A 20,666-nucleotide genomic window follows, 5' to 3' on the forward strand; every position below is an offset into this window, starting at 1 on the left:
CTAATAGTTCTCCACATACAATAAGATATGAGAGAAAATTTAAAAGAAATCTATACCAACCTATAAATTCATTGTATCAAATCCTTTTACCTACATATTCAGTTAAAGATAGTACTGCAGTCACAGTCGTCATCTGCAAATATTCTATAAATTCCAACTATATACGAACCGAATTCCATGATGCTTGTACACAGTTGTATTATTTAGCGTAAAATTTTTGTCTGAAGCATTGTACTATTATCCCAAAAACTTCAGTCCAGAAAAGAATCGCTGTTTTTACCTTTACTTCCGACTGACCAAATTACTGGCGCGCCTTGAAACATTTTACAGTTTTAGAACTATACGCAAAGAGGTATGTGAAGCAAGAATTTCAAAATGTTCTTTGCGTGTACTTGCATTTCCTTAAGGGTCTTCACTACAGCAAAATTAAACTACCGCTAATTTTAAAGTTTTTCTGTAATATCTTCAAAACAAATAAAAATATTCGAAAAGCAGAAACGTAGTGAATTAGACAATACGATTTTGCATGTGATACCGTTATCACAACTCATCTATCTGCTTTCGATTTGCAACTGTAGATAGATTTAGCATTTTTTGCGGATTCTGTAAATAGCGGATAGGTGAATTGTGGTAAAGGTATCACATGCAAAATTGTATTGTCTAGTTCACTACGTTTCTACTTTTCGAATATTTTTATTTGTTTTGAAGATATTACAGAAAAACTTTAAAATTAGCGGTAGTTTAATTTCGCTGTAGTGAAGACCCTTAACTTATAGTAGTTATTGAAAGCCATAACTACCTAATATGGGGAGTACATACAAAGAAAGAACATGAAAAGGCATTTACATAGTTTTCTGTATTCTCATGACTGTCACATGTATCATATGATAGTGAAACAAAATGACTGGTGCCCGCTTGAAATTTAAGGAATGGAAGTTAAGTTTCAAAGTGGTAATTCGAGTTTGAAACTGTCGCTAAAATTCAAAGCAAATGGGGGCGTGATTTTGAAACAGAACCTCTATACGTTTGATCCATTACTTTCTTTCGTTAAAGTGCCTATGCATTTTTTAAATGAACTCTGAAATGAATAACATATCTTCTACCAAAGATATATATGGATGAATAACTCTATTAAAGGGGTAAGGATCATAACTCAACCTCGAATATTTCTTTATATTTATTTATTTATTTGCCAAAGTTCCACATACAGCAAGGCAGCCATTTTACACAAACTATATAACATAGAATATGATGTAAAATAAGTAGAAGTGTCATGTCTATACCACATGATGTAATTTGGTTTGTTTGGCGTGATATTTTCTCAATTACTATTCTAACTAGAAGTAGTAAATTTCTACCACTTTCCGTTTTAGAAGAGAGCTTTGAGTGGAGATGGAATATACTTGAAACGCTTACTGATTGCACAAAACCACTTCTCGATATTGACTGCCGTTTTTTCGATAATGATCAACGTTAAAAAACCGGAAGTTGTTGATATCTATTACTTCCAGTTTTAATAGAGAGTTAAGAGAGAAAATGATACCTACTCTTAAAACGTTAAATCGATTCCAAAAACCCGCTTATCGCTATATCTTACTGTTTCCGATCTAGTAGATCGATGTTGAAACCAGAAGTTTTAGTGTATTTCCATCACTTCCGGTTTTAGTAGAGAGCTAAAGATGGAGATAAAATGTATTCTTCGGACGCTTAATTGGTTGCAGGAAACCGCTTCTCGCTATTTAAAAGTTTTTGCTCTGTAGTGATCAACGTTAAAACTGGAAATGGTTGATTTCTACCATTTCCGGTTTGAATATCACCTCCGTCAACAAACTCGCTACTTAACTTTTGACCCTTTAAATTCTGGCCAAAACTGATGATGATGAATAACGTAGTTCTTGAGATATCTTGTCTCCCGGATGGACACACGGACAGAGTAAATATATAAGGGAGTTTTGGTAAAACAAGACCTCTTAATTATTGGAAGAAAATTTAAAAGAACTCCACACGTACCTGTAAATTCATTGCATCGAACCCTTTATTTACACATTCCGTTAAAGCTGCTACCGCAGCCGTGTTTCCAGGTATCCTATAAATTCCAACTATATCCAAACCTCTGGCTTCCACGATGCTTGTACACAGTTGTACTATCAGGGGCACATACTCGGAGAATGACGACTGAAAAACACAAGCAAAACACACTATAAATATAACATATCACATCAAAGTCATTATTCAAACTGAAATTCAAGTGGTACAGTTTGTTACCTAGGTGTTTACAATTAAGGTTGATTTAAAGGGACAAGTTTTGCCGATAGATGTCACTACTGTCTTCGTATATCTCTCATATATTTTTTACCTTTCACGAAAATTCACGATTTCTCTTACATATTTCAGCCTAGAGATTTCAATTTTTTAAAGAAGGAACTTCATAACCTATCGAAGGCAACAACCCGTGCCGATTTTTTATTTAGAATTTTCTTCATTGTTGAAATGGCTTGATTGTTGAAATGGATATCGAAAGCTTTAAAAATATAACTGTTTCAACAATGAAGAAAATTCTAAATAAAAAATCGGCACGGTTTGTTGCCTTCGATAGGTTATGAATTTCCTTCTCTAAAAATTTGAAGTCACTAGGCTGAAATTTGTAAGAGAAATTGTGAATTTTCATGAAAGGTAAAAAATACATAAGAGAAATATGAAGACTGTAGTGACATCTATCGGTAAAGCCTGTCCCTTTACACCAACCTTAAACTATTATAAAGAGGCACTTCTGACGTAGCTTACTACAATGGTTGGTCGGTAAAGGACATCACCTCTTCTGAATTCGCATACGTACTTTGAACAGTTGTATTATTTTTACACTGATGTTACAAATTAAATATTATTTGATATACTTTTAGGACTAAATCAGTTGAGAATGCTCCAAGAGCATTGCTAGAACGGACTTAAAAAGAATTAATATTTCTTATTAACTTCTACAGATTTTATGCCAATTGTTCTATGTACTTTATTATTATACTTATTAAACAATTCTTGTAACATATCTATCCATTTATGATTTCCTTGAGTACCAAATTTTTTCCACATATTTTATTTAAGAGTTCTGTTTAAATGTTCTAAAATATGTTGCTTTACGAAGACATATTCTCAGAATTGAAAAGTTTGCAAAATATCATTTCTCTATGACTTATGGTTTCCGAGATATGGCTCCTTAAATTTCCAGTGGGGAACAGTCGCCAATTGGCCATTGGCACCGGTTACTATTTGGAATTAAAATGTTCACCATGCTCTTAGGTATTGATTAACACTAATATGTTCTCTCTATGGCTTGCGGTTCTCGAGGTACGGCTCCTTAAATCTACCCACAAACCGAAACATTTTTTGGCCAATATCTGGAGAACAGTTACCAGCTGGCAAGTGGCCACCGATTATTAATTGGTACCGAAATGTTTACCATCCTCTTAGGTATTGATCAAGACCAATTTGATTTCTCTATGACTTACAGTTCCCGAGATATGGCTTTTTACATCTCCCGAAATCGGAACATTTTTTGGCCAATATCTCGGAAACGACAAAAGTATCGCGAAAAATTCCATCACTTGTTTCAAATAGTTTTTGATGCTCTATCGAATGGAGGACTCAAAATGAAAATGACAAATAACAGACACACACACACACAGAGAAAGAAAGAAAGAGAGAGAAAGAAAGAGAGAAAGAGAAAGAAAGAAAGAGAAAGAAAGAGAGAAAGAGAAAGAAAGAAAGAGAGAAAGAAAGAGAGAGAAAGAAAAAGAGAGAAAGAAAGAGAGAGAGAAAGAAAGAGAAAGAAAGAAAGAGAGAAAGAGAGAGAGAAAGAGAGAAAGAGAGAGAGAGAAAGAGAGAAAGAAAGAGAGAGAGAAAGAGAGAGAAAGAAAGAAAGAAAGAGAGAAAGAAAAAGAGAGAAAAAAAAGAAAGAAAGAGAGAAAGAAAGAGAGAGAGAGAGAAAGAAAGAGAGAAAGAAAGATAAAGAAAGAAAGAGAAAGAAAGAGAGAAAGAAAGAAAGAGAGAAAGAAAGAGAGAAAGAAAAAGAAAGAGAGAAAGAAAGAGAGAAAGAAAGAGAGAGAGAAAGAAAGAAAGAGAGAAAGAAAGAGAGAGAGAAAGAAAGAAAGAGAGAAAGAAAGAGAAAGAAAGAAAGAGAAAGAAAGAGAGAAAGAAAGAGAGAAAGAAAGAAAGAAAGAAAGAAAGAAAGAAAGAAAGAAAGAAAGAAAGAAAAAGAAAGAGAGAAAGAAAGAAAGAAAGAAAAAGAAAGAGAGAAAGAAAGAAAGAAAGAAAGAAAAGAAAGAGAGAAAGAAAGAAAGAAAGAAAAAGAAAGAGAGAAAGAAAGAAAGAAAGAAAGAAAAGAAAGAGAGAAAGAAAGAAAGAAAGAAAAAGAAAGAGAGAAAGAAAGAAAGAAAAGAAAGAGAGAAAGAAAGAAAGAAAGAGAGAAAGAAAGAAAGAGAGAAAGAAAGAAATAAAGAAAGAAACAAAGATAGCTAGCTAACTAGCTAGCTAGATAGATAGATAGAGATAGAGAGAGAGAGAGAGAGAGAGAGAGAATTCTGTAACGAACTTTTTAATTTCGTTGATAACATGTAGAGAAGACAGAAATTCAAAATTTAACTATAAAAAGGTTATTCCTATGAAGAAGCTCACAGAAGCAAAAGAGACCGAAATATTAGCAATAAACACGCGAGTTTCGTTTCATAGATGGAATTACAGTAGGCCTCCAAACTATTCGAATTCAATTCTCAAACTTAAAGTAGAATATCTATAACTAGTGGTTGCAATAAAGTAATAGTGTCAAAGATAGAACCTGTTTCTCGGACGCTGAATCCGTATTAAAAACCAATTAAGCCTACTCCATATCCCTTACTATTTTGTTCTATGGCAATAAATGTTGAAGTCGGAATTCGTTAATTTGAATCACTTCCGCTTTGAATAGGGAGTTAAAAGGAGGAAACGACTTATTCTTTGGATGCTGAATTGATTGCAAAAAAGCTTCTCGACATTTCTTTCCGTTTTTGCTGTATAGAAATCAATTTGAAACCGGAAGTACTAGTATATTTCAATCACTTCCGGTTCCGGTGGAGTGTTGCGGATTGTGATCATACGTTCTCTTGAGATCCTGAATCGACTGCAGAAAATAACTTGTCGCTAACTATTACCACTTTTGTTCTGCCGGGATAAATGTTAAAAGACTGGATGTAGTTAACCTTATAGTGCATGATTTTTTGTATTTAAGTGAAATAATATACAGTAATATTAAGTATATAATAAGACACTTCTAATTAATATCCGAATAGAAAAATGTCCTAAAGTAATTTTTCGTGCTAAAATATAAAAATACTTTGTATCACTTGTGATACATTATGCATCAACAGTTCATGTTCCTCTCTTGTACAAAATCAAATTATAGCATACGTAAAAACAATAGGAAACTTACTTCATGAACTTGGAATTTTTGCCACTTCGAAACTATTCTTTATCCTTCAGAATAGACGACCCATAAACTCTTCTATTCTCATTTCGCTAAGCACGCGCACGACTTCTTTCTCTCTGTACTGAAGCAACATTTTCCTGACCGGATATATGGTGAACTATGTGCTCAGGAGAAATATCAAATATGATACAATACGTATTTGTGATACAGCTCACGACCTGAATACTAATACTAGCTATAATTTATGTTGTATCAAATGTGATATAATATGCATTGTAGGGTTAATTTGAACTACTTCCAGTTTATATAGAAAGCTAACTGAGGAGATCGAACCAATTTGGAACGCTTAATTGACTGCAGAAAACGCTTTTCGATATCTCAAAATTTCAACCACTTCCGATTTCGGTAGAGTATTGCGAGATGTCGTGATTGTTCTCTTGACACCCTAACTCGACTGTAGAAAACCGCTTGTCACTGTTATCATTTGTATTCTATGGTGATAAATGTTGAAACCGGAAATGGCCAATTGGAACCATTTTCGGTTTGAATAGAGGGTTAACGAAGGAGATGGAACCCATTCTTGAGACGCTGAATCAATTTCAGAATATCGCTTCTTGATAACTCTTACTTTTTTTCTCTGATAACTGTCGACAGACGAACGGACGGACAAAGCCGTTCTATAAGTCTTCCAACACTAACGTAAAATATTGTTTGAAAGTCTAGAAGTGGACTACGCAACTAAAAGTAAATTATTTATTTATTCATAACTATGTTTACGTTCAGTATATGTAGAGTAGATACCGGCACACAAATGTATACAGTGTTGTGTTAAGACAAGCCTAAAAGCGAAGTGACTTCTTACCACTGGGCAGTCTTCTAAAGGTATACCAATAGTGGCGCCTTCAGGGTGTGGAGCATTCGGAGAACTTGGCGAACTTCCTTGCATTTTTCTCAGCTGCTTCACCACACGACCCTTCCAGGTTTTGGATTTCGGAGATGGAAGTTGATCTGTAACAATAAATAAATAAATAAATAGATAAATAAATAAATAAATAAATAAATGAACATTTAAAATTTACTAAATATTAAAATATATATTAATTTTAATGTCCCACAATATTGTTTGACACTAAAACAAGCGCATACTAGGGCCAATACACGGTCCACGGTTTGTGCAAAGAGTTTGACCGTGTATGGTGCTGTATGAACTGTTTGTGCAAACACGTGGACCGTGTATGGGTATGTTTGTGCAAACACGAGCTTTATTTCCGAGTAAGAGGCTTAGTGTACAGACGCTTATTTCTTGCGCTATGGCGTCAATGAATATGAATCAAGAATTCTGGAGAGAATTTATTCAACTTTATCGAAATTTACGTGAACTGTGAAAGGTAAAGAATGAAGATTATAAAAACAGGAATCTGAAAAATGCGGTATATGAGAAATTGATGGCTAAAATGAAGAAAAAATTAGAAGGCAGATAGAGAGTCAGTGAGGAATAAAATCAGTTTTCCAGTATTTCACCACATGTAGTTGAATCCATTCGTAAATAATTTTTATAGTCCACAGTCGAACTTATCTCAAGTTCGGATATTACCTACGTAAATTTTGATGACTAAACTTAGACCGTTTCTTGAACCACTCTTTCATCCACATCCTCTTCTTTCGTTTTGGTTTCGCAGGTCTTTCCGCTTTCAAAGCACAAGCAATTACTATCGCTAAACGAGCTGCTTCAGTGGGCATGTTTACGCAATCAAACTCAAAATTGAACTGAAGATTGTGCAAACAGTTGAACCATGTATGGCCGAATGTTTGCGCAAACACAGTGTTTGCACAAACCGTGGATCGTCTATGGGCCCCTTACGATATATGTGCAAAGAAATGATGACAATATTCTATATTATTATTCTTGTTTAATGAAGAACAAAATGCCCACCAAACATGAGACATATCAGCAGTCGATAGCTCTCATTAAGCTGAACAAAATGAAACAGATGAATGTAAATCCTCATGCGTACTTTTCGAGATTTGTAAATCTAAAGGTTGATACTGTACGACAACCACGCCATCTATTAACATACACTGAAGTATACCCTCGTCATGCTTTTTATTATGACACTAGCGAGACGACAATACACAATAATGGGTAATGAGTAGACATCGGATTTTTATGCTTTTAAAATTCATGAAATATACATGCAACTATGCTGATAAATGTGCTAAAATATGCACTTAATATGCACTAACGATGCAATAAAAGAGAGCATTTTCAAACATGAGCTGAAAAGTTGTGACATAAGTTTTGTAGGTGAAATATAATATTGAAAGTGCACTTTACCCTTCGGAGACTCCTCTCCAGAATTTATTTTTAAGACAGTTACGGTTTATATACTCCTAACCTTTTAAAACACGCACAAATCATGAGATTAAAATACACACAGTGATATGAGAACACGATCTCTAGTTTTTCTTCACATTTGTATTTTAGAGTGCATCTACTTTACACGAGATTCACTTTTCTACACGTTTCAAAAAAAAAAAAAAAAAAAAAAAAAAAAAAAAAAAAAAACTCCCCGTAGTTAGCCTTGCAATATATCACAAGATGCTTCTCTTTATTTTATGGTGTCAGTTTGTGACATTTGTAGCTATAAAATAACCTGTTAACATCAATACATGTTACAAGAAAATATTTATACAGAGGAGCAATTTTAGCATCTATCGTATAATTTCTGGCAAGTTGAAATCCAACCCTTGAAGGTATTTTTCCCACAGCTTCAATTGTTCTGTAATAACGTCGAGTTTCTAATAATAACGCCCGTCAATTTCTTTACCACAGAGCGCCAGAATTTACCAGGAACTGACTGGAGCTCGTGTTGAAGTTTCTCAGCTGGAATTAGGCATTCATTCAGCAGCATCCCTCGCGTTTTATGTTTCTGAATTAATGCCGACACGATATTACAATGTCTTTATCATTATCAGATTTCTCTTAACATCTTGACAATTGTAATTACGTCTCTGTTCTGCTGATCGGTTGCTAGCATTATTGGTTCTCCATAAACTAGACATTCTTCCATCCTCCTACACTGTAAAAAATGAGGTGTTGAAACAACACAAAATGACTACCACTTTAGGGTGTTAATTGTGTGTTAATTCAGCATCAAGCACATCGCCTTCCGAGCATATCAGAAATAACTCGTTACTACCTGAGAGAATTTGCATTGGTATTTATCGTTTAATATGAGCAAAGCATTGCGAAATATATTTGACACTTGTGCCAAGTAATGAATAATGTTCTGTTTCCTGTTATCGATCACAATAATATTGTTGTAAACCTGTGAATCGTCTGACAACAGTTACATAAGCAACAGTTGTGCTATCTTCTGTTTATACGTGCTAAGACACAAGAATAACAAATAAAGAAAATAGATGGGAGCACTGCTATCTGTGTAACTGTTGTCAGATGATTAACAGGTTTACAACAATATTATTGTGACCGATTACAGAAAACATAGAATGTTACTTACCATAAATGCGAAATGTATTTCGCACAGCTTTACTCATACCAAACAGTAAAAAACGATGCAAGTACTCACAGCCAGTAACGAGGTATTTTTGATATGCTCTGAAGGCGATGTCTTGGTGTTAAATTGACACACAAGTAACACGCTAATGTGGTAGTCATTTTGTGTTGTTTCAAACACATCATTTTTTGCTGTGTATTCAAAAAGTCATTCTACTGCATAAGCATTGAAAATGCAAAACTAAATGTATTTAATGCTATAAGCATACATCTGAAGTAAAAACGTATAGAATATGCATAATATGCTCTAACTTTGAAATATGCATTTATATGCACTATAAAACTTGAAATTTGAGATGTATTATTGTTGTTAGGAACTTTAACAGAGATACATATAAGCAAACAAAATATGCATTTGCATAAAAATTCGATGTCTAGTAACGAGATACAGCCTAACATTATAAAATTCAAGTAAATTTTTGAGTTTAACGTCCCACGATTACGCCTTTGAGGTTAAGGGAAACGGATGATTAAGGCAAGTCAGGGTGTCTACTAAAATTCCAAAATGAAATTTCGTGACTTTTCGTGACCTTTTCTTTACCAAATCATAAAATTTTGAATTCAAAAACTAATAACAGTAGCCCTACCTATATTCTTTAGCACTTATCCAGGCTGTTTCCTGGAGCGATAAAAACTTGATGTCTTCTCACAGTTGAATAAACTGGTTAGATGCGTAGTGATTTCGGCGATGTGATGCAATTTCCATCGCCACTGCTCAATGATGCCAGCTAAAGGACAATCTTAAGAGAGCGAATAAAAGTGCGAACTAGGCCGAATTTTCATGCATGCTATTGAACCGTGCTTTGCTTGCAATTTGGTAATGTCTAAACTCGACCATAGACATTTTTGGCGGTGAATTTTGACGTTTTATAGAACAAAATTTTAAATTCTCTACTTATATTTGTACAGATAAAAAAAATCGTGACCCAAAAGGTAAATTTCGTGACTTTTTCTTGACTTTCGTGACCGTTTTCTGATTTCGTGACTTTTTCATGACTTTCGTGACCGTTTTCTGATTTCGTGACTTTTTCATGACTTTCGTGACCGATAGACACTCTGCAAGTGAACGATGATGGAAGAATTGGTGGAGTGAGAATGTGGAAGGAAAAGAATACCCCGAGAAAAACCAACGGCCACGATATGTTCACCACAAACTTACTTAGTCGGGGATCGAACCAGGGACCCCACGCACCAGAGGTAGGCGCTCTACCACTGAGCCGCCACAAAAAAAGTCACAAACTAAATACAACTTTCTTGCAAGGCTGTCTATAATATTTATTATAAATTAATTAGTAATGTTACAGTTTCGGAAGTATATCACTTCCTTCTTCAGACTACATTATAGACAGCCTTGTAAGAAAGTTGTATTTAGTTTGTGGACACAAGGCCTTATCATTAAAAAAAAAAAAAATCAGTATCTCACTCATATTCTCGTTTCTCTGTATATCTCATATAGAGTGAACAAATCCGATTTTTATAAAAACCGGACACTGATATCCAACATTTCTGTTTTCTCTAAAAACAGTTCGTGTTTTCACCAAAGGTAATCTCGATTTTTACATCGGAACTGGTTTCGGTTTACTTCAAAAGCTGATTTGATTTTTCACAAGAACAGTTTTCCATTAGCTCCAATATTTTTTTTTATTATTATTTATTGAAACCAGTGTAATTTTTGCCGAAGTTGGTATCTGTTCTTGTACTTTTAGTACTCATTTCCAAAGAAATTAACGAAGTAGTACAAAATTTTGATCTAAAACCAAACCGGTTTGATAGAAAACCAAACCGGTTTTAAAACGAACCGATTTTTGATATAAAACTGAAGCTGTTTAGGAACATCGAAACTGATTTTTTAATATAAAACCGAACCTGTTTTGGAACATCGAAACCGGTTTGCTAGAAAAAAAGAACCGGTTTTGAATTTTTTTTTTAAGTTTCCAGAAAGCGATTTCAATTTTCCAAAAATCAAAACTCGACAAACAGGTTTTTGAGCCCATCACTAATCTTGTATAGCTTGACAGTAATGACTTGGTGTCTAAAATATCGAAATTGTAGGACGTTATAAACTACAACTACACTACACTGACATCCATTTACAACAATTAAAAAAAAATGACAATGAATGATTTCTAGCTATTGTTTTCTCCATTTCGATATTTAACTATAATTCAAATTGATCTAGCGATGAAGTCATTATTTCGGGCTATACCTTCTCATCTATCAGTGACCGCTACATTACATGATAAACCAATATTCAAGATTTACCTGACTGACTAGGTTTCCGTGTTTTGTTGACAGGTGACTGTCCCGTGGGTGATCTGGTGCGGAAGGACGTAAGTTTTCGGATGCCTTTATTGGCTGGAAGAGGAGATAATCTGCTTCCATGTGAGTCATGCGCAGGGGAGATCTGTTTCTTCAGTTCAGCACCACTCTTTGGTTCTTCCTGGAAAACATCATCGGAATACTGTGCTTACATTAATCAGCTCTCACAACATAACATAACAAAGACAATATAATAAATGTTAAACCAAAAAAATTACAACACAGAAAAGGGTGAGAAATCCTGGGGGGAAGAGTAGAGAAATTCCTCCCCACTTAATGTCTTCGGAATAAAATTTCCTCCAGTACTAAGTTACTGGATGTGTGTGTGTGTGTGTGAATAAAGTGATCGCATTGTAAAAAGTATGCAAATTAATTACACTGCTTCATACGTAATTAACATCTTTAATATGATATTGGATGAACTAGTGGTGCGGGGAGGGACAGAAAAGAACTAGAGTTAACTATCCTTAACTCCACATAGTATAATAATTATGGATGTTGAAATACTCTATGTCGAAGCATTCCAGTCCTAATATTTATTTTTACACCTTTTTTTCAGTATTACGCCCCGATTACTAATAATTTTTTACCATTCGAGCGTACCTGCTAATTTTCAAAATACATAAATTATCACCAGCTCAATGTATCAAGAAAAGGTATAACAGCTCTTGATTAACAACAAAAGACCAACCTCTTTTTCCGTTCTGCTCTGTTCACGGAGAGCCCGAATCCACTGCAGCATCTCCGGTGCATCATCCGCTTGCAGCAGAAGCTCGGAACCACTGTATGTGTTGAGACGGAAGACATGCTTTTTCTTCGTGTAATCATCAGCTTCCTTGACAAAACAGTTGCGGACGTCAATTGTTTGCTCCTCCAAATTCATTGGAGTCTGAAAAAATAAAATAAAAAATAACAATTACATAGCATCAACAGATCTGTGCGAAAACTTCATACAAAACCTCTTAAAAACTAAACTAGATATTCCACACAAGTAAATAATTTATAATGCTTTTGTACAAATCGCAGAAACGAACAGCAATATGAAAGTAAGGGGCTCTGAAATTTTGTAAACGTTTAGGGCCTCGAAGGCTCTTAATCCGGCCCTGGTTACAACAAATAATACGTATTTCAGAAGTTATCACACAACACACATTTTTTTAACCTGGAAGGGAGGGACATTCATTTTAAATCCAAGTAATGGGAATGATTGTCAAGCCTATACATCTATTTCATCAAAATCTAATATTTTCACGAAAGGTACACTCATGTCCAAAATGACTGTCGCATATGTATAACTGTCTTCTTGTAAGAATATAATTTGATAATGATTTTGCAGGATACTTTTAATACTGATACTATGTGTATAATCGGCAAATGTATATTTGTGGTAAATTTCATAGGAAAAGAATTATAAATACGAAAATTAGAATGAGTAAAACAAAATGTTGCTATATGGACAAGAAAGTTTTATTTTCGTTTTATTGTTCTTATTTACTGCTCTTGTGACATGAAATTTGTCACATACATTTCTTTGCCGATTAAACACATACTAACATTATAAGAAATACCGAGCGAATTCGTTATCAAATTATATTCGTACAACAATATACTTATAGACATACGACAGTATTTTTGGACATGAGTGTACCTTGGACACTTTTTTTTTTTAAATCTGAGATTGGCAACTTAGTAATCCATAGCACATTAACAGACGAAATTCACCGTTCATTATCGACTGATTTTAATCCTAAGGACAGAGGATTACGGCGGAAAAGCGTCAAGGAAAATATACATAATATTGTATCATAGCAGAATGAGTTTTTATGCACGTTACGTAGAATTCCAAAACAAAATCAGGGAGGAATTAATACCACTATTGTATTTTTTTACTGGTTTCAGTTTCATGCAGAGTGAATGAATAAAGTCTTTAAAAAATGCAGATATATTACACCATCAGTTGTAACGGGAATAATCGAGGAATAAGGATGGGCACGAGCGAAACTCGACTCGACTCGAAGTAGACATCTTTGAGCTCGACTCGAGAACTCAGCTCGAAAAATTTAATCCAACTCGACTCGAATTTGGGTCGAGTTTCGAGTCGAGTGGAGCCAAAACGAGCTAAATCCTGTGTGTAGTTTCAAGTACTATATTCAAGTATCCTACATAGACAATATAATCATCAATGATACTACTTCTACTACTATAATTACTACTAAATAGTCCTTCTATATTATTATTCCAATGACGTGTATAACTATGAAAGATAGGCGGTTTGTATCTAAATACTAGAAACTAGTTGACAACTAGTTCTGACTAGTAGTCTAGAAGTACTCAGGAGACAAAGACACTATTCACGAGATTTTGGGTTTGCGTTCTAGAAGAGCAAGTATTCGGGCTCAAGCCAAAAATTGTTAAAAGTTATAGGGCGCCAGCCAAACATGTTCAAAACTACTCGGCCTGGGTTTAGGGTTGTCAACGGCTCGGCTCACAGTTCATTCACTATCGAGCTGAATCGAGAAGCCGAGTCAACAGTTCACCCAACCGACCTGACTCGAGCCATCGGCTCAATTGAGCCGAGCCGATGGTTCATCGTAACCGAATTGGCTGGAGCTGTTCGCTCAGTTGAACCGAGCCGAGTCGGTTGACATCACCACCCGGATTGTGCTTCTGCTTGGGCTCGACTCTGTAGTCTTAGCCTTGATGATAAGAACTACAGTATATATCCTTCATGACAGGAACTACACAGTTGGTGCTCACGACATTTGAGACTGTCTCGTTATAGAAATCGATTGTCGTCTCGTTATCGAGACGAGACGAAACGAAACGAGATGCGAGTAGTGTCCCGTGTTGTGAGCAACACTAAAAGTATTCCACATTACTTGCTTATATTTCTCATGGCTTTCGCTTTCCAGTCTAAACAGGCTATGATTTCAAAAGGAGTTAAAACGAGCTGAACGAGCGTGCCATGTATCAAACTCGACTCGATTGGAAACTCGACCTCAAAACAGTGACTCGACTCGGAACTCGACTCGAGAAAATTACCTTTGACTCGACTCGAATTCTACTCGAGTTTCGAGTCGAGTCGAGCTTTACATATTTTCAAGTGGGAGGATAATCCATACCACACGTTGGGACTAAATTCGCCGCTCATTTTTGACTAAATTTAATCCAAAGTATTGGAATTATGGATAGCAAAGAAACTGTACATCATGAATTCTAGAAAATGTATTATCGAACTTTAAAAGGAATCAGCCAGGGAGGGGGGGGGGGATAGGAAAGATAAATCAATTTATTTATTCTTTACTGATTTAACTCCCTGCAGCGCGGATGAGTGGGAAGCAAAAAACATTGCGCCAAAATGTAACGTATTTTAACGAAAATTACTGTAAAACATATTTCTCACACACAGAGAGAGGGTGAAGATGAATGCACACTTTCATTCTTGGCAGATCTTAACCCCACGTTTGAAGGATATTCCTCATACCATAAAAAAAGTATACAACAAATGTTGTTGTAATCGAAATTTTAAAAGTGGTTTTTATACTGAAAAACTGTTTTATATGTACACATATAAACTTGTAACATGGGGTGAATTTCACTACCTTTCACCACCCTTAAGCTTGACGGATTGCAACCCCAAACTATAAGGTTATTTCTAAGTGGAAAGAGGGCGCATATCACGTTTCATGAAAATTGGATAAATTTTAAACTTATCGTAGAATCAACGGACGGACAGACAGACAAATGTCAGTCGAGTCGAACGCCAGACGCTTGCTTCAATTAATATTGTTTTTAAAATGTAAGTATACTGGCATAACAGCACATGCTTAAAACAAAACAAAACTTTCCAGTTTGCCCGGAAAGTAATGAGACTAGCCACCGGACGGCGCTCCAGTCGTCAACAGCGCGTCCTCCACGAGCGGGATTGGTAATGGTGGGGTCTTAGCTAAACAACGCTACCTGGATCAGTCGGTTCCGAGCTTGGTAGAAAATGGTGGCTTATCGTGCGAACTATGTTTCAAAACGACGTCGAGAATTTTGGAACCTCAAAATGCAGCGTTCGATTGAGCAACGATACGCCATTAAATTCTGTTTCAAGCTTAACCATGATTAACCGCTTCAAAGACGTTCGCCATAATTAAGCAGGCCTACTAGGACAAAGCCCTGTCAAGAGTCCAGGTATTTCGTTGACATGGAGATTTCAAGCACGGACGGGAAAATATGAAGGACGACGAACGCTCTGAACGCCCTTCGATGAGTCGTGTGGACTAAAGTTTCGTCGAAGTGAAAGAACTTTTGGACGAAGACCGTCGTTTGAGTGTGAGAATGATAGTCGAAGAACTGAATCTACCCAAAACAGTGGTGCAAGAAATTGTTAGTGAAAATTTGAGTATGCGCAAGATTTGTGCAAGGTTACTGTCAAAAGTGGTGGATGACGGATAAAAGAAAAAACGACTTGAGATTCCTCGTGGAGGGTGAACCGGACCTTTTAATAGACAACGTAATACGAGGCGACGAAACATGGGTAAACCAATACAGTCCTGAAACCAAGTGTCAAAATTCGGAGTCCCCGCGCACCCAAAAAGGCAAGGAACATTGTAAAAGATCAAGACAACGTTCATTATCTTCTTTTACAAGAAAGAGGTGGTACACACAGAATTTCTGTTACCGCGGCTTACTACGTAGAAGTCTTCAAAGGCTGCGAAACAATAAAGTTCGACCGGAGATTCCCAAACGCTGGAAGCTCCATTACGATAACGCGCCGAGTCACACCGCGTTCGTTGTGACGCGATTACTGGCTAGAACAGATGTTGCTACATTGCCGCAGCCGCCGTATAGTCCCGACATGAGCCCAGTGGACTTTTTTAAATTCCCTAAACTCAAAAGAAGGTTGAAAAGTCGCTGTGTGGATGATGTTTTGGTCATCTAAGCAGCAATAACGGGTATTCTGAGAAAATTGTTGAAAGCTTACTCCCAGAAGTATACGCTGAGTGCGCTGGCAATAGTGTGTCGATAGCCAAGCAAATACTTCGAAAAATTTTAACATTTACCAATCGGATCAATAAATGTTATTTCTTGGATCCAATCATTACTTTCCGGAAAAAAACCTCCATATTATAAGAGTAAGAGGGGGGGTCGCAGGACATTTTAATAAAAGTGCTTCCCACTTGAAAAGAAGTAAGAGAAACGCTCGAGAAACCCTGAGTCTCAAGAGCTGTATCAGAATTAAAAAGAAACATGGCTACGAAGCGCAACTTTCCTAAAGATCCACTAGTGGCTCGCAACTTACAATACCCATAATTCAGCAGTTGTAAATGTATGGGTCGCGACCCACTGAATGGTCTTGGGTGATGGTGGGTCACGAAATCTTCATGACATACTTTATTTTTATTCAAACTTAATGACTTTTCCAATATTGATAGGTTATCAACAGGAGGTATCAATGGTTAGATCCAACAAGTGACAATGGTCAAATGGCAAATCGAGATAATTACAATTATGAAATTCCAATTACTACATGTTCATCAATCACTTATTATAATTATTAGGTAATTAAGTACACGTGCGTCACTACTATTATCGATATCGACTATCTCAAAATTAGAATCCTTCTTTAGCTTATCATGAAACTTCGTACTATCGTAAGATAAATAACTATTCACTCTAATTACAAATTTATCTGACGATAGGTAAATATTTCATCATATTCTTCAGTCGATGTATCTGGCGTTCAATACAAGTCAATATTTGCCAGCCATTATTAGCCGTAATCAAGCTGATAATTCTAATTTAAAACTCAAATCAAATTCCCTAACATATATTATTAAGAGGTAAATACACTGAGCTGTCGGATGAGGTATCACAGGTTCTCATATCATTATCAGTTTCTTATTATTGTGAGAAAGAACTTTACTCTTAGATCCAAGTGAAAATCAACTACAAAAATTGATATGACATCCTCTCAGATTTGACCACCTTGTGAGCCATATATGGCTCCCACTAAAACTGACCGTGGGGTCCCGTGAGCAAAGGTGTCCAAACTCATGAGGTCGGCGCTCACGAGTTCGGAACTCACGCTCACTCGACCTCAACCTCACGAAGTGAGCGTGAGGTCAGACCGGGGAGGTGAGCGTGAGGTCAGACTGGTGGTGTGAGCGTGAGGTTAGGTCAAAGTAATCACCTCTGCCCGTGAGCCATATATGGCTCACGCGTTGGCTTTTTGTTTGGCACTTATCTGAGGACCTACGAAAAGGATTATGTTTTCATTTTCTTTCTTGATGTTTTGGGTCAAGTGTGTGACTATATTGCATGCCCTTTAGCTTTTCGAATTATACAACCATATCCACGGAAAATATGTGAAAATGTCAACTTGCAAAAAAATTGCAAATGCTACTTGTTTTGGCTTTTATACAGCCGTGGTACTACGCGTCTTAGAATTTAGCACATTTAAGTAATGCGTACCTCGAGACCTCAATATTCAATATTCCATGTTTTTGAACCAGATCTGGCTTCTGGCGGGAAAAAATGTGTGAGCCACATATGGCTCACGGAGCCTCAGATGAACAAATTTTTAAGATATACAACAATGTATTATTAATAAAAAGTGTCAATTTCCTTGTTTTTCATGTGAGCCATTTATGGCTCGTAGGGCTTAGACGTAAATTTGTTCCTCTGCGGCTATAGTTCACGCATTTTTTCCTCGCCAGGAACCAGATCTGGTTCGAAAAAACTTGGAATATTGAATATTGAGGTCTCTAGGTACGTATTATTGAATAGCGCTTCGTGGCCTGGTGGTGACCATAAGGCACACATACGTTGGCGCCATGGTACATCCTCAAAAATGACCATGGGCAATCAAGTGTTAAGCTCAGTATAATATCACAATACTGTTTGTTGCATAGTTAACAACACGAGATTTTAATGTTAATGTGGTAGCTTTTGAATGTCAATTTAATAAACACGTTTGTACAAAAAAAGCTTTGCTTTTTGTGTACATTAAGCAATCTGGGTCAAAAACTGCTACTTTCCATTTAAAACAATGACTTCCAATTTGAATAGACCAGTTTCGGTCTGTTCTAGACGTTCAAAAGATTATTAAATTAGAGAAACAAGATTTGATATGCCATGTTTTCTACCAATACAAACTCCGGTCTTACAATGAAGCATTGTATTTCCATGGATATTGTCACTTGCATAATTCGCACATAAACAAAAACAAGAACTTTCTTTGGAGATCAAGGATAGTAATTTAAAGGAAGAGCAAGTCAAGTCAAATATCTTTACACCTTTTGGTGACAATAACAAATAGCTAACTCAGGAGTGGGAAAACTGCGGTCATAAATTGCGGCTTTTTAAGCCTATTGTGAAAATGCTAATTATATAAGGATATGAAATATAGGAGAAATTTTGAAAAAGTAAATGAATGATAATTTTTCTTACTTAAATTTTTAAATATATTGTAGTGTTACAAAGTTTCATGTGAATTACTAATGTAACTATGTAACTAATAACTTCAAAATAACTAGTACAACAGGTCTATTCAAAACTTTCATATGCGATTTTCTTGGAAAGTGACCATTCTCAATGTGGCCTTTAAAATAAAATAGATTCTCTACCCCTGGATGAATCCTTCATAACGAGGCAACACTGGATCCACTGATAGTCCAGTCGCTAATGTCATTTTGACAGTTTTACTACTTACTAATAAGAACAGTTAATTTAGTTTATAATTGTACTACGAGTGACAATCAGAAAATAAGTATCACCTGCTCAAGCCCCCCTTCCTCCTGAGAAATCGTAAAGCAATGGAGCGAACAAGACATCAGTTTAATGCGAGTCATATCTATACGCAATTTGGTGAGGTACGACCAAGATCTTGCAGATAGCGCTATCGCAGTGCTAGCAGAAAGTTCGGATGTGCAGCCTATTCTGTGCCCAGCAATAGTATGAAGATTGGGACAGTCAGTACTCAGCAGTATTGCGAGACACTAACAAGACTAGAGCGGCTGGCTTTCTCCTTTTGGAGGACAATGTGCGACCGCACTCGGCGGCGATAACGCACAATCATCTTGTCATCTCGGTTCGAGTTCCTTGCCCACACACCATATAATCCCAACCTCGCGCCCAGCGGTTTTCATCTGCTTCCGACATTGAATAAAGCTATCAGCGGAAAGCACTTTGGAAAAAATTAAGAGAAAGTCGTGAAGGAGCTTTTGCGTACGCATAACATACATCTTTTTCATTATTTTTTTTTTATTTTTTTAAATCTTAACGCGTTATGATAAAACTACATATCAACGTCATTGGTTCTTATGTGGACAAATAAAGTATGCCTTGTTCTTCATTTTAGCAGTATAATATTTGTGTTCCATAAATATCTGTCCAAAGCCGTCAGGGAGAAACATTTTCCAACTTACCTTCGTATATATCGCACCATATAATGTATTATCAGAGATATAACACAAGAAATATATAAAATGTAGCCAGTATCCTACCTTAGTCCGATTATACTTTTCGCCAGTTAGACAATTCAATGAGAAGTGCATTGTTTTTGCAGATGGCATTCCCAACAGAAAGAAATACGATGTTTCACTACACAATACAACTTCCACGTGGTCGCACACAAATATATTTAATATACAGATTGTCTTTTGTATAACATGGCATTTAGATTCTTCTTGTACACACAGTCTACTGTCTTTTCGAATGAATATGATATATTTAATTTTTAATTTCAGTCATGTTTGAAATAATATTTATTACATTTCAGTGAAGAACATAAATTAACCAACCAGGACACAAACTAATAAACACACCCACTTTCACTAGTTACTAGTATATACTGTAAGATAGAAACCACTACTGTCAAAGTAATCAGAATTTTAGCAATGATTTTATCTCCTAAGTAAGATAAAACTTATCACTCTCACTGTATTAATTGTATTTTTTTTTAATTTATCAAATACGGACAAAAAAAATTGAACGTAAATCAAGATAGCATAAAACCTACGGCAAGGTCACTGCGTATCTGTTTAGAATTCACAATACACAAGGGAGATTTATTTTTGCATTATGTATGAGATGTCAAACGGAACACCCAAGTCATATTCAACATACAGAATGCTCCGCAAAGAATTAGTAGGTTGTAGCCGTCGCGTGGCCTTAAGTTGTTGTTTGTGTGGGTGTAACCATATTTAAGACTTCCAATCTATACTATAGAGTAGGTATTCCCAATTCCGGAATGTTTACTTTCCAGAATCCCGAAAGTGAAATCGGAAAAAGATCCGGAATTCGGAAAAACGAGGCTTCTTTCGC

At 35.9% G+C, this 20,666-nt stretch overlaps 1 protein-coding gene across 16 annotated transcripts in view; it reads right to left on the reverse strand.

Annotated features, from left to right (window-relative positions):
• RhoGAP19D (Rho GTPase activating protein at 19D) overlaps positions 1 to 20,666 on the reverse strand; it is a 510,472-nt gene that overhangs the window by 45,357 nt on the left and 444,449 nt on the right. For 15 of the 16 annotated variants that reach the window (XM_081741277.1, XM_081741279.1, XM_081741278.1 and 12 more), the window contains 4 exons: positions 12,043 to 12,240; positions 11,295 to 11,493; positions 6,318 to 6,463; positions 2,011 to 2,175 (listed from right to left, as the gene is read on the reverse strand). In XM_081741277.1, the coding sequence (XP_081597403.1) occupies positions 2,011 to 2,175; positions 6,318 to 6,463; positions 11,295 to 11,493; positions 12,043 to 12,240 (708 nt within the window). The remainder of the gene's footprint in view (positions 1 to 2,010; positions 2,176 to 6,317; positions 6,464 to 11,294; positions 11,494 to 12,042; positions 12,241 to 20,666) is intronic. The other variant, XM_081741276.1, reaches the window with a different exon arrangement.

This window comes from Thermobia domestica, chromosome 15 (assembly GCF_964235325.1).
Source record: "Thermobia domestica chromosome 15, izTheDome1.hap1.1, whole genome shotgun sequence".
Taxonomy (NCBI): Eukaryota; Metazoa; Arthropoda; class Insecta; order Zygentoma; family Lepismatidae; genus Thermobia; species Thermobia domestica.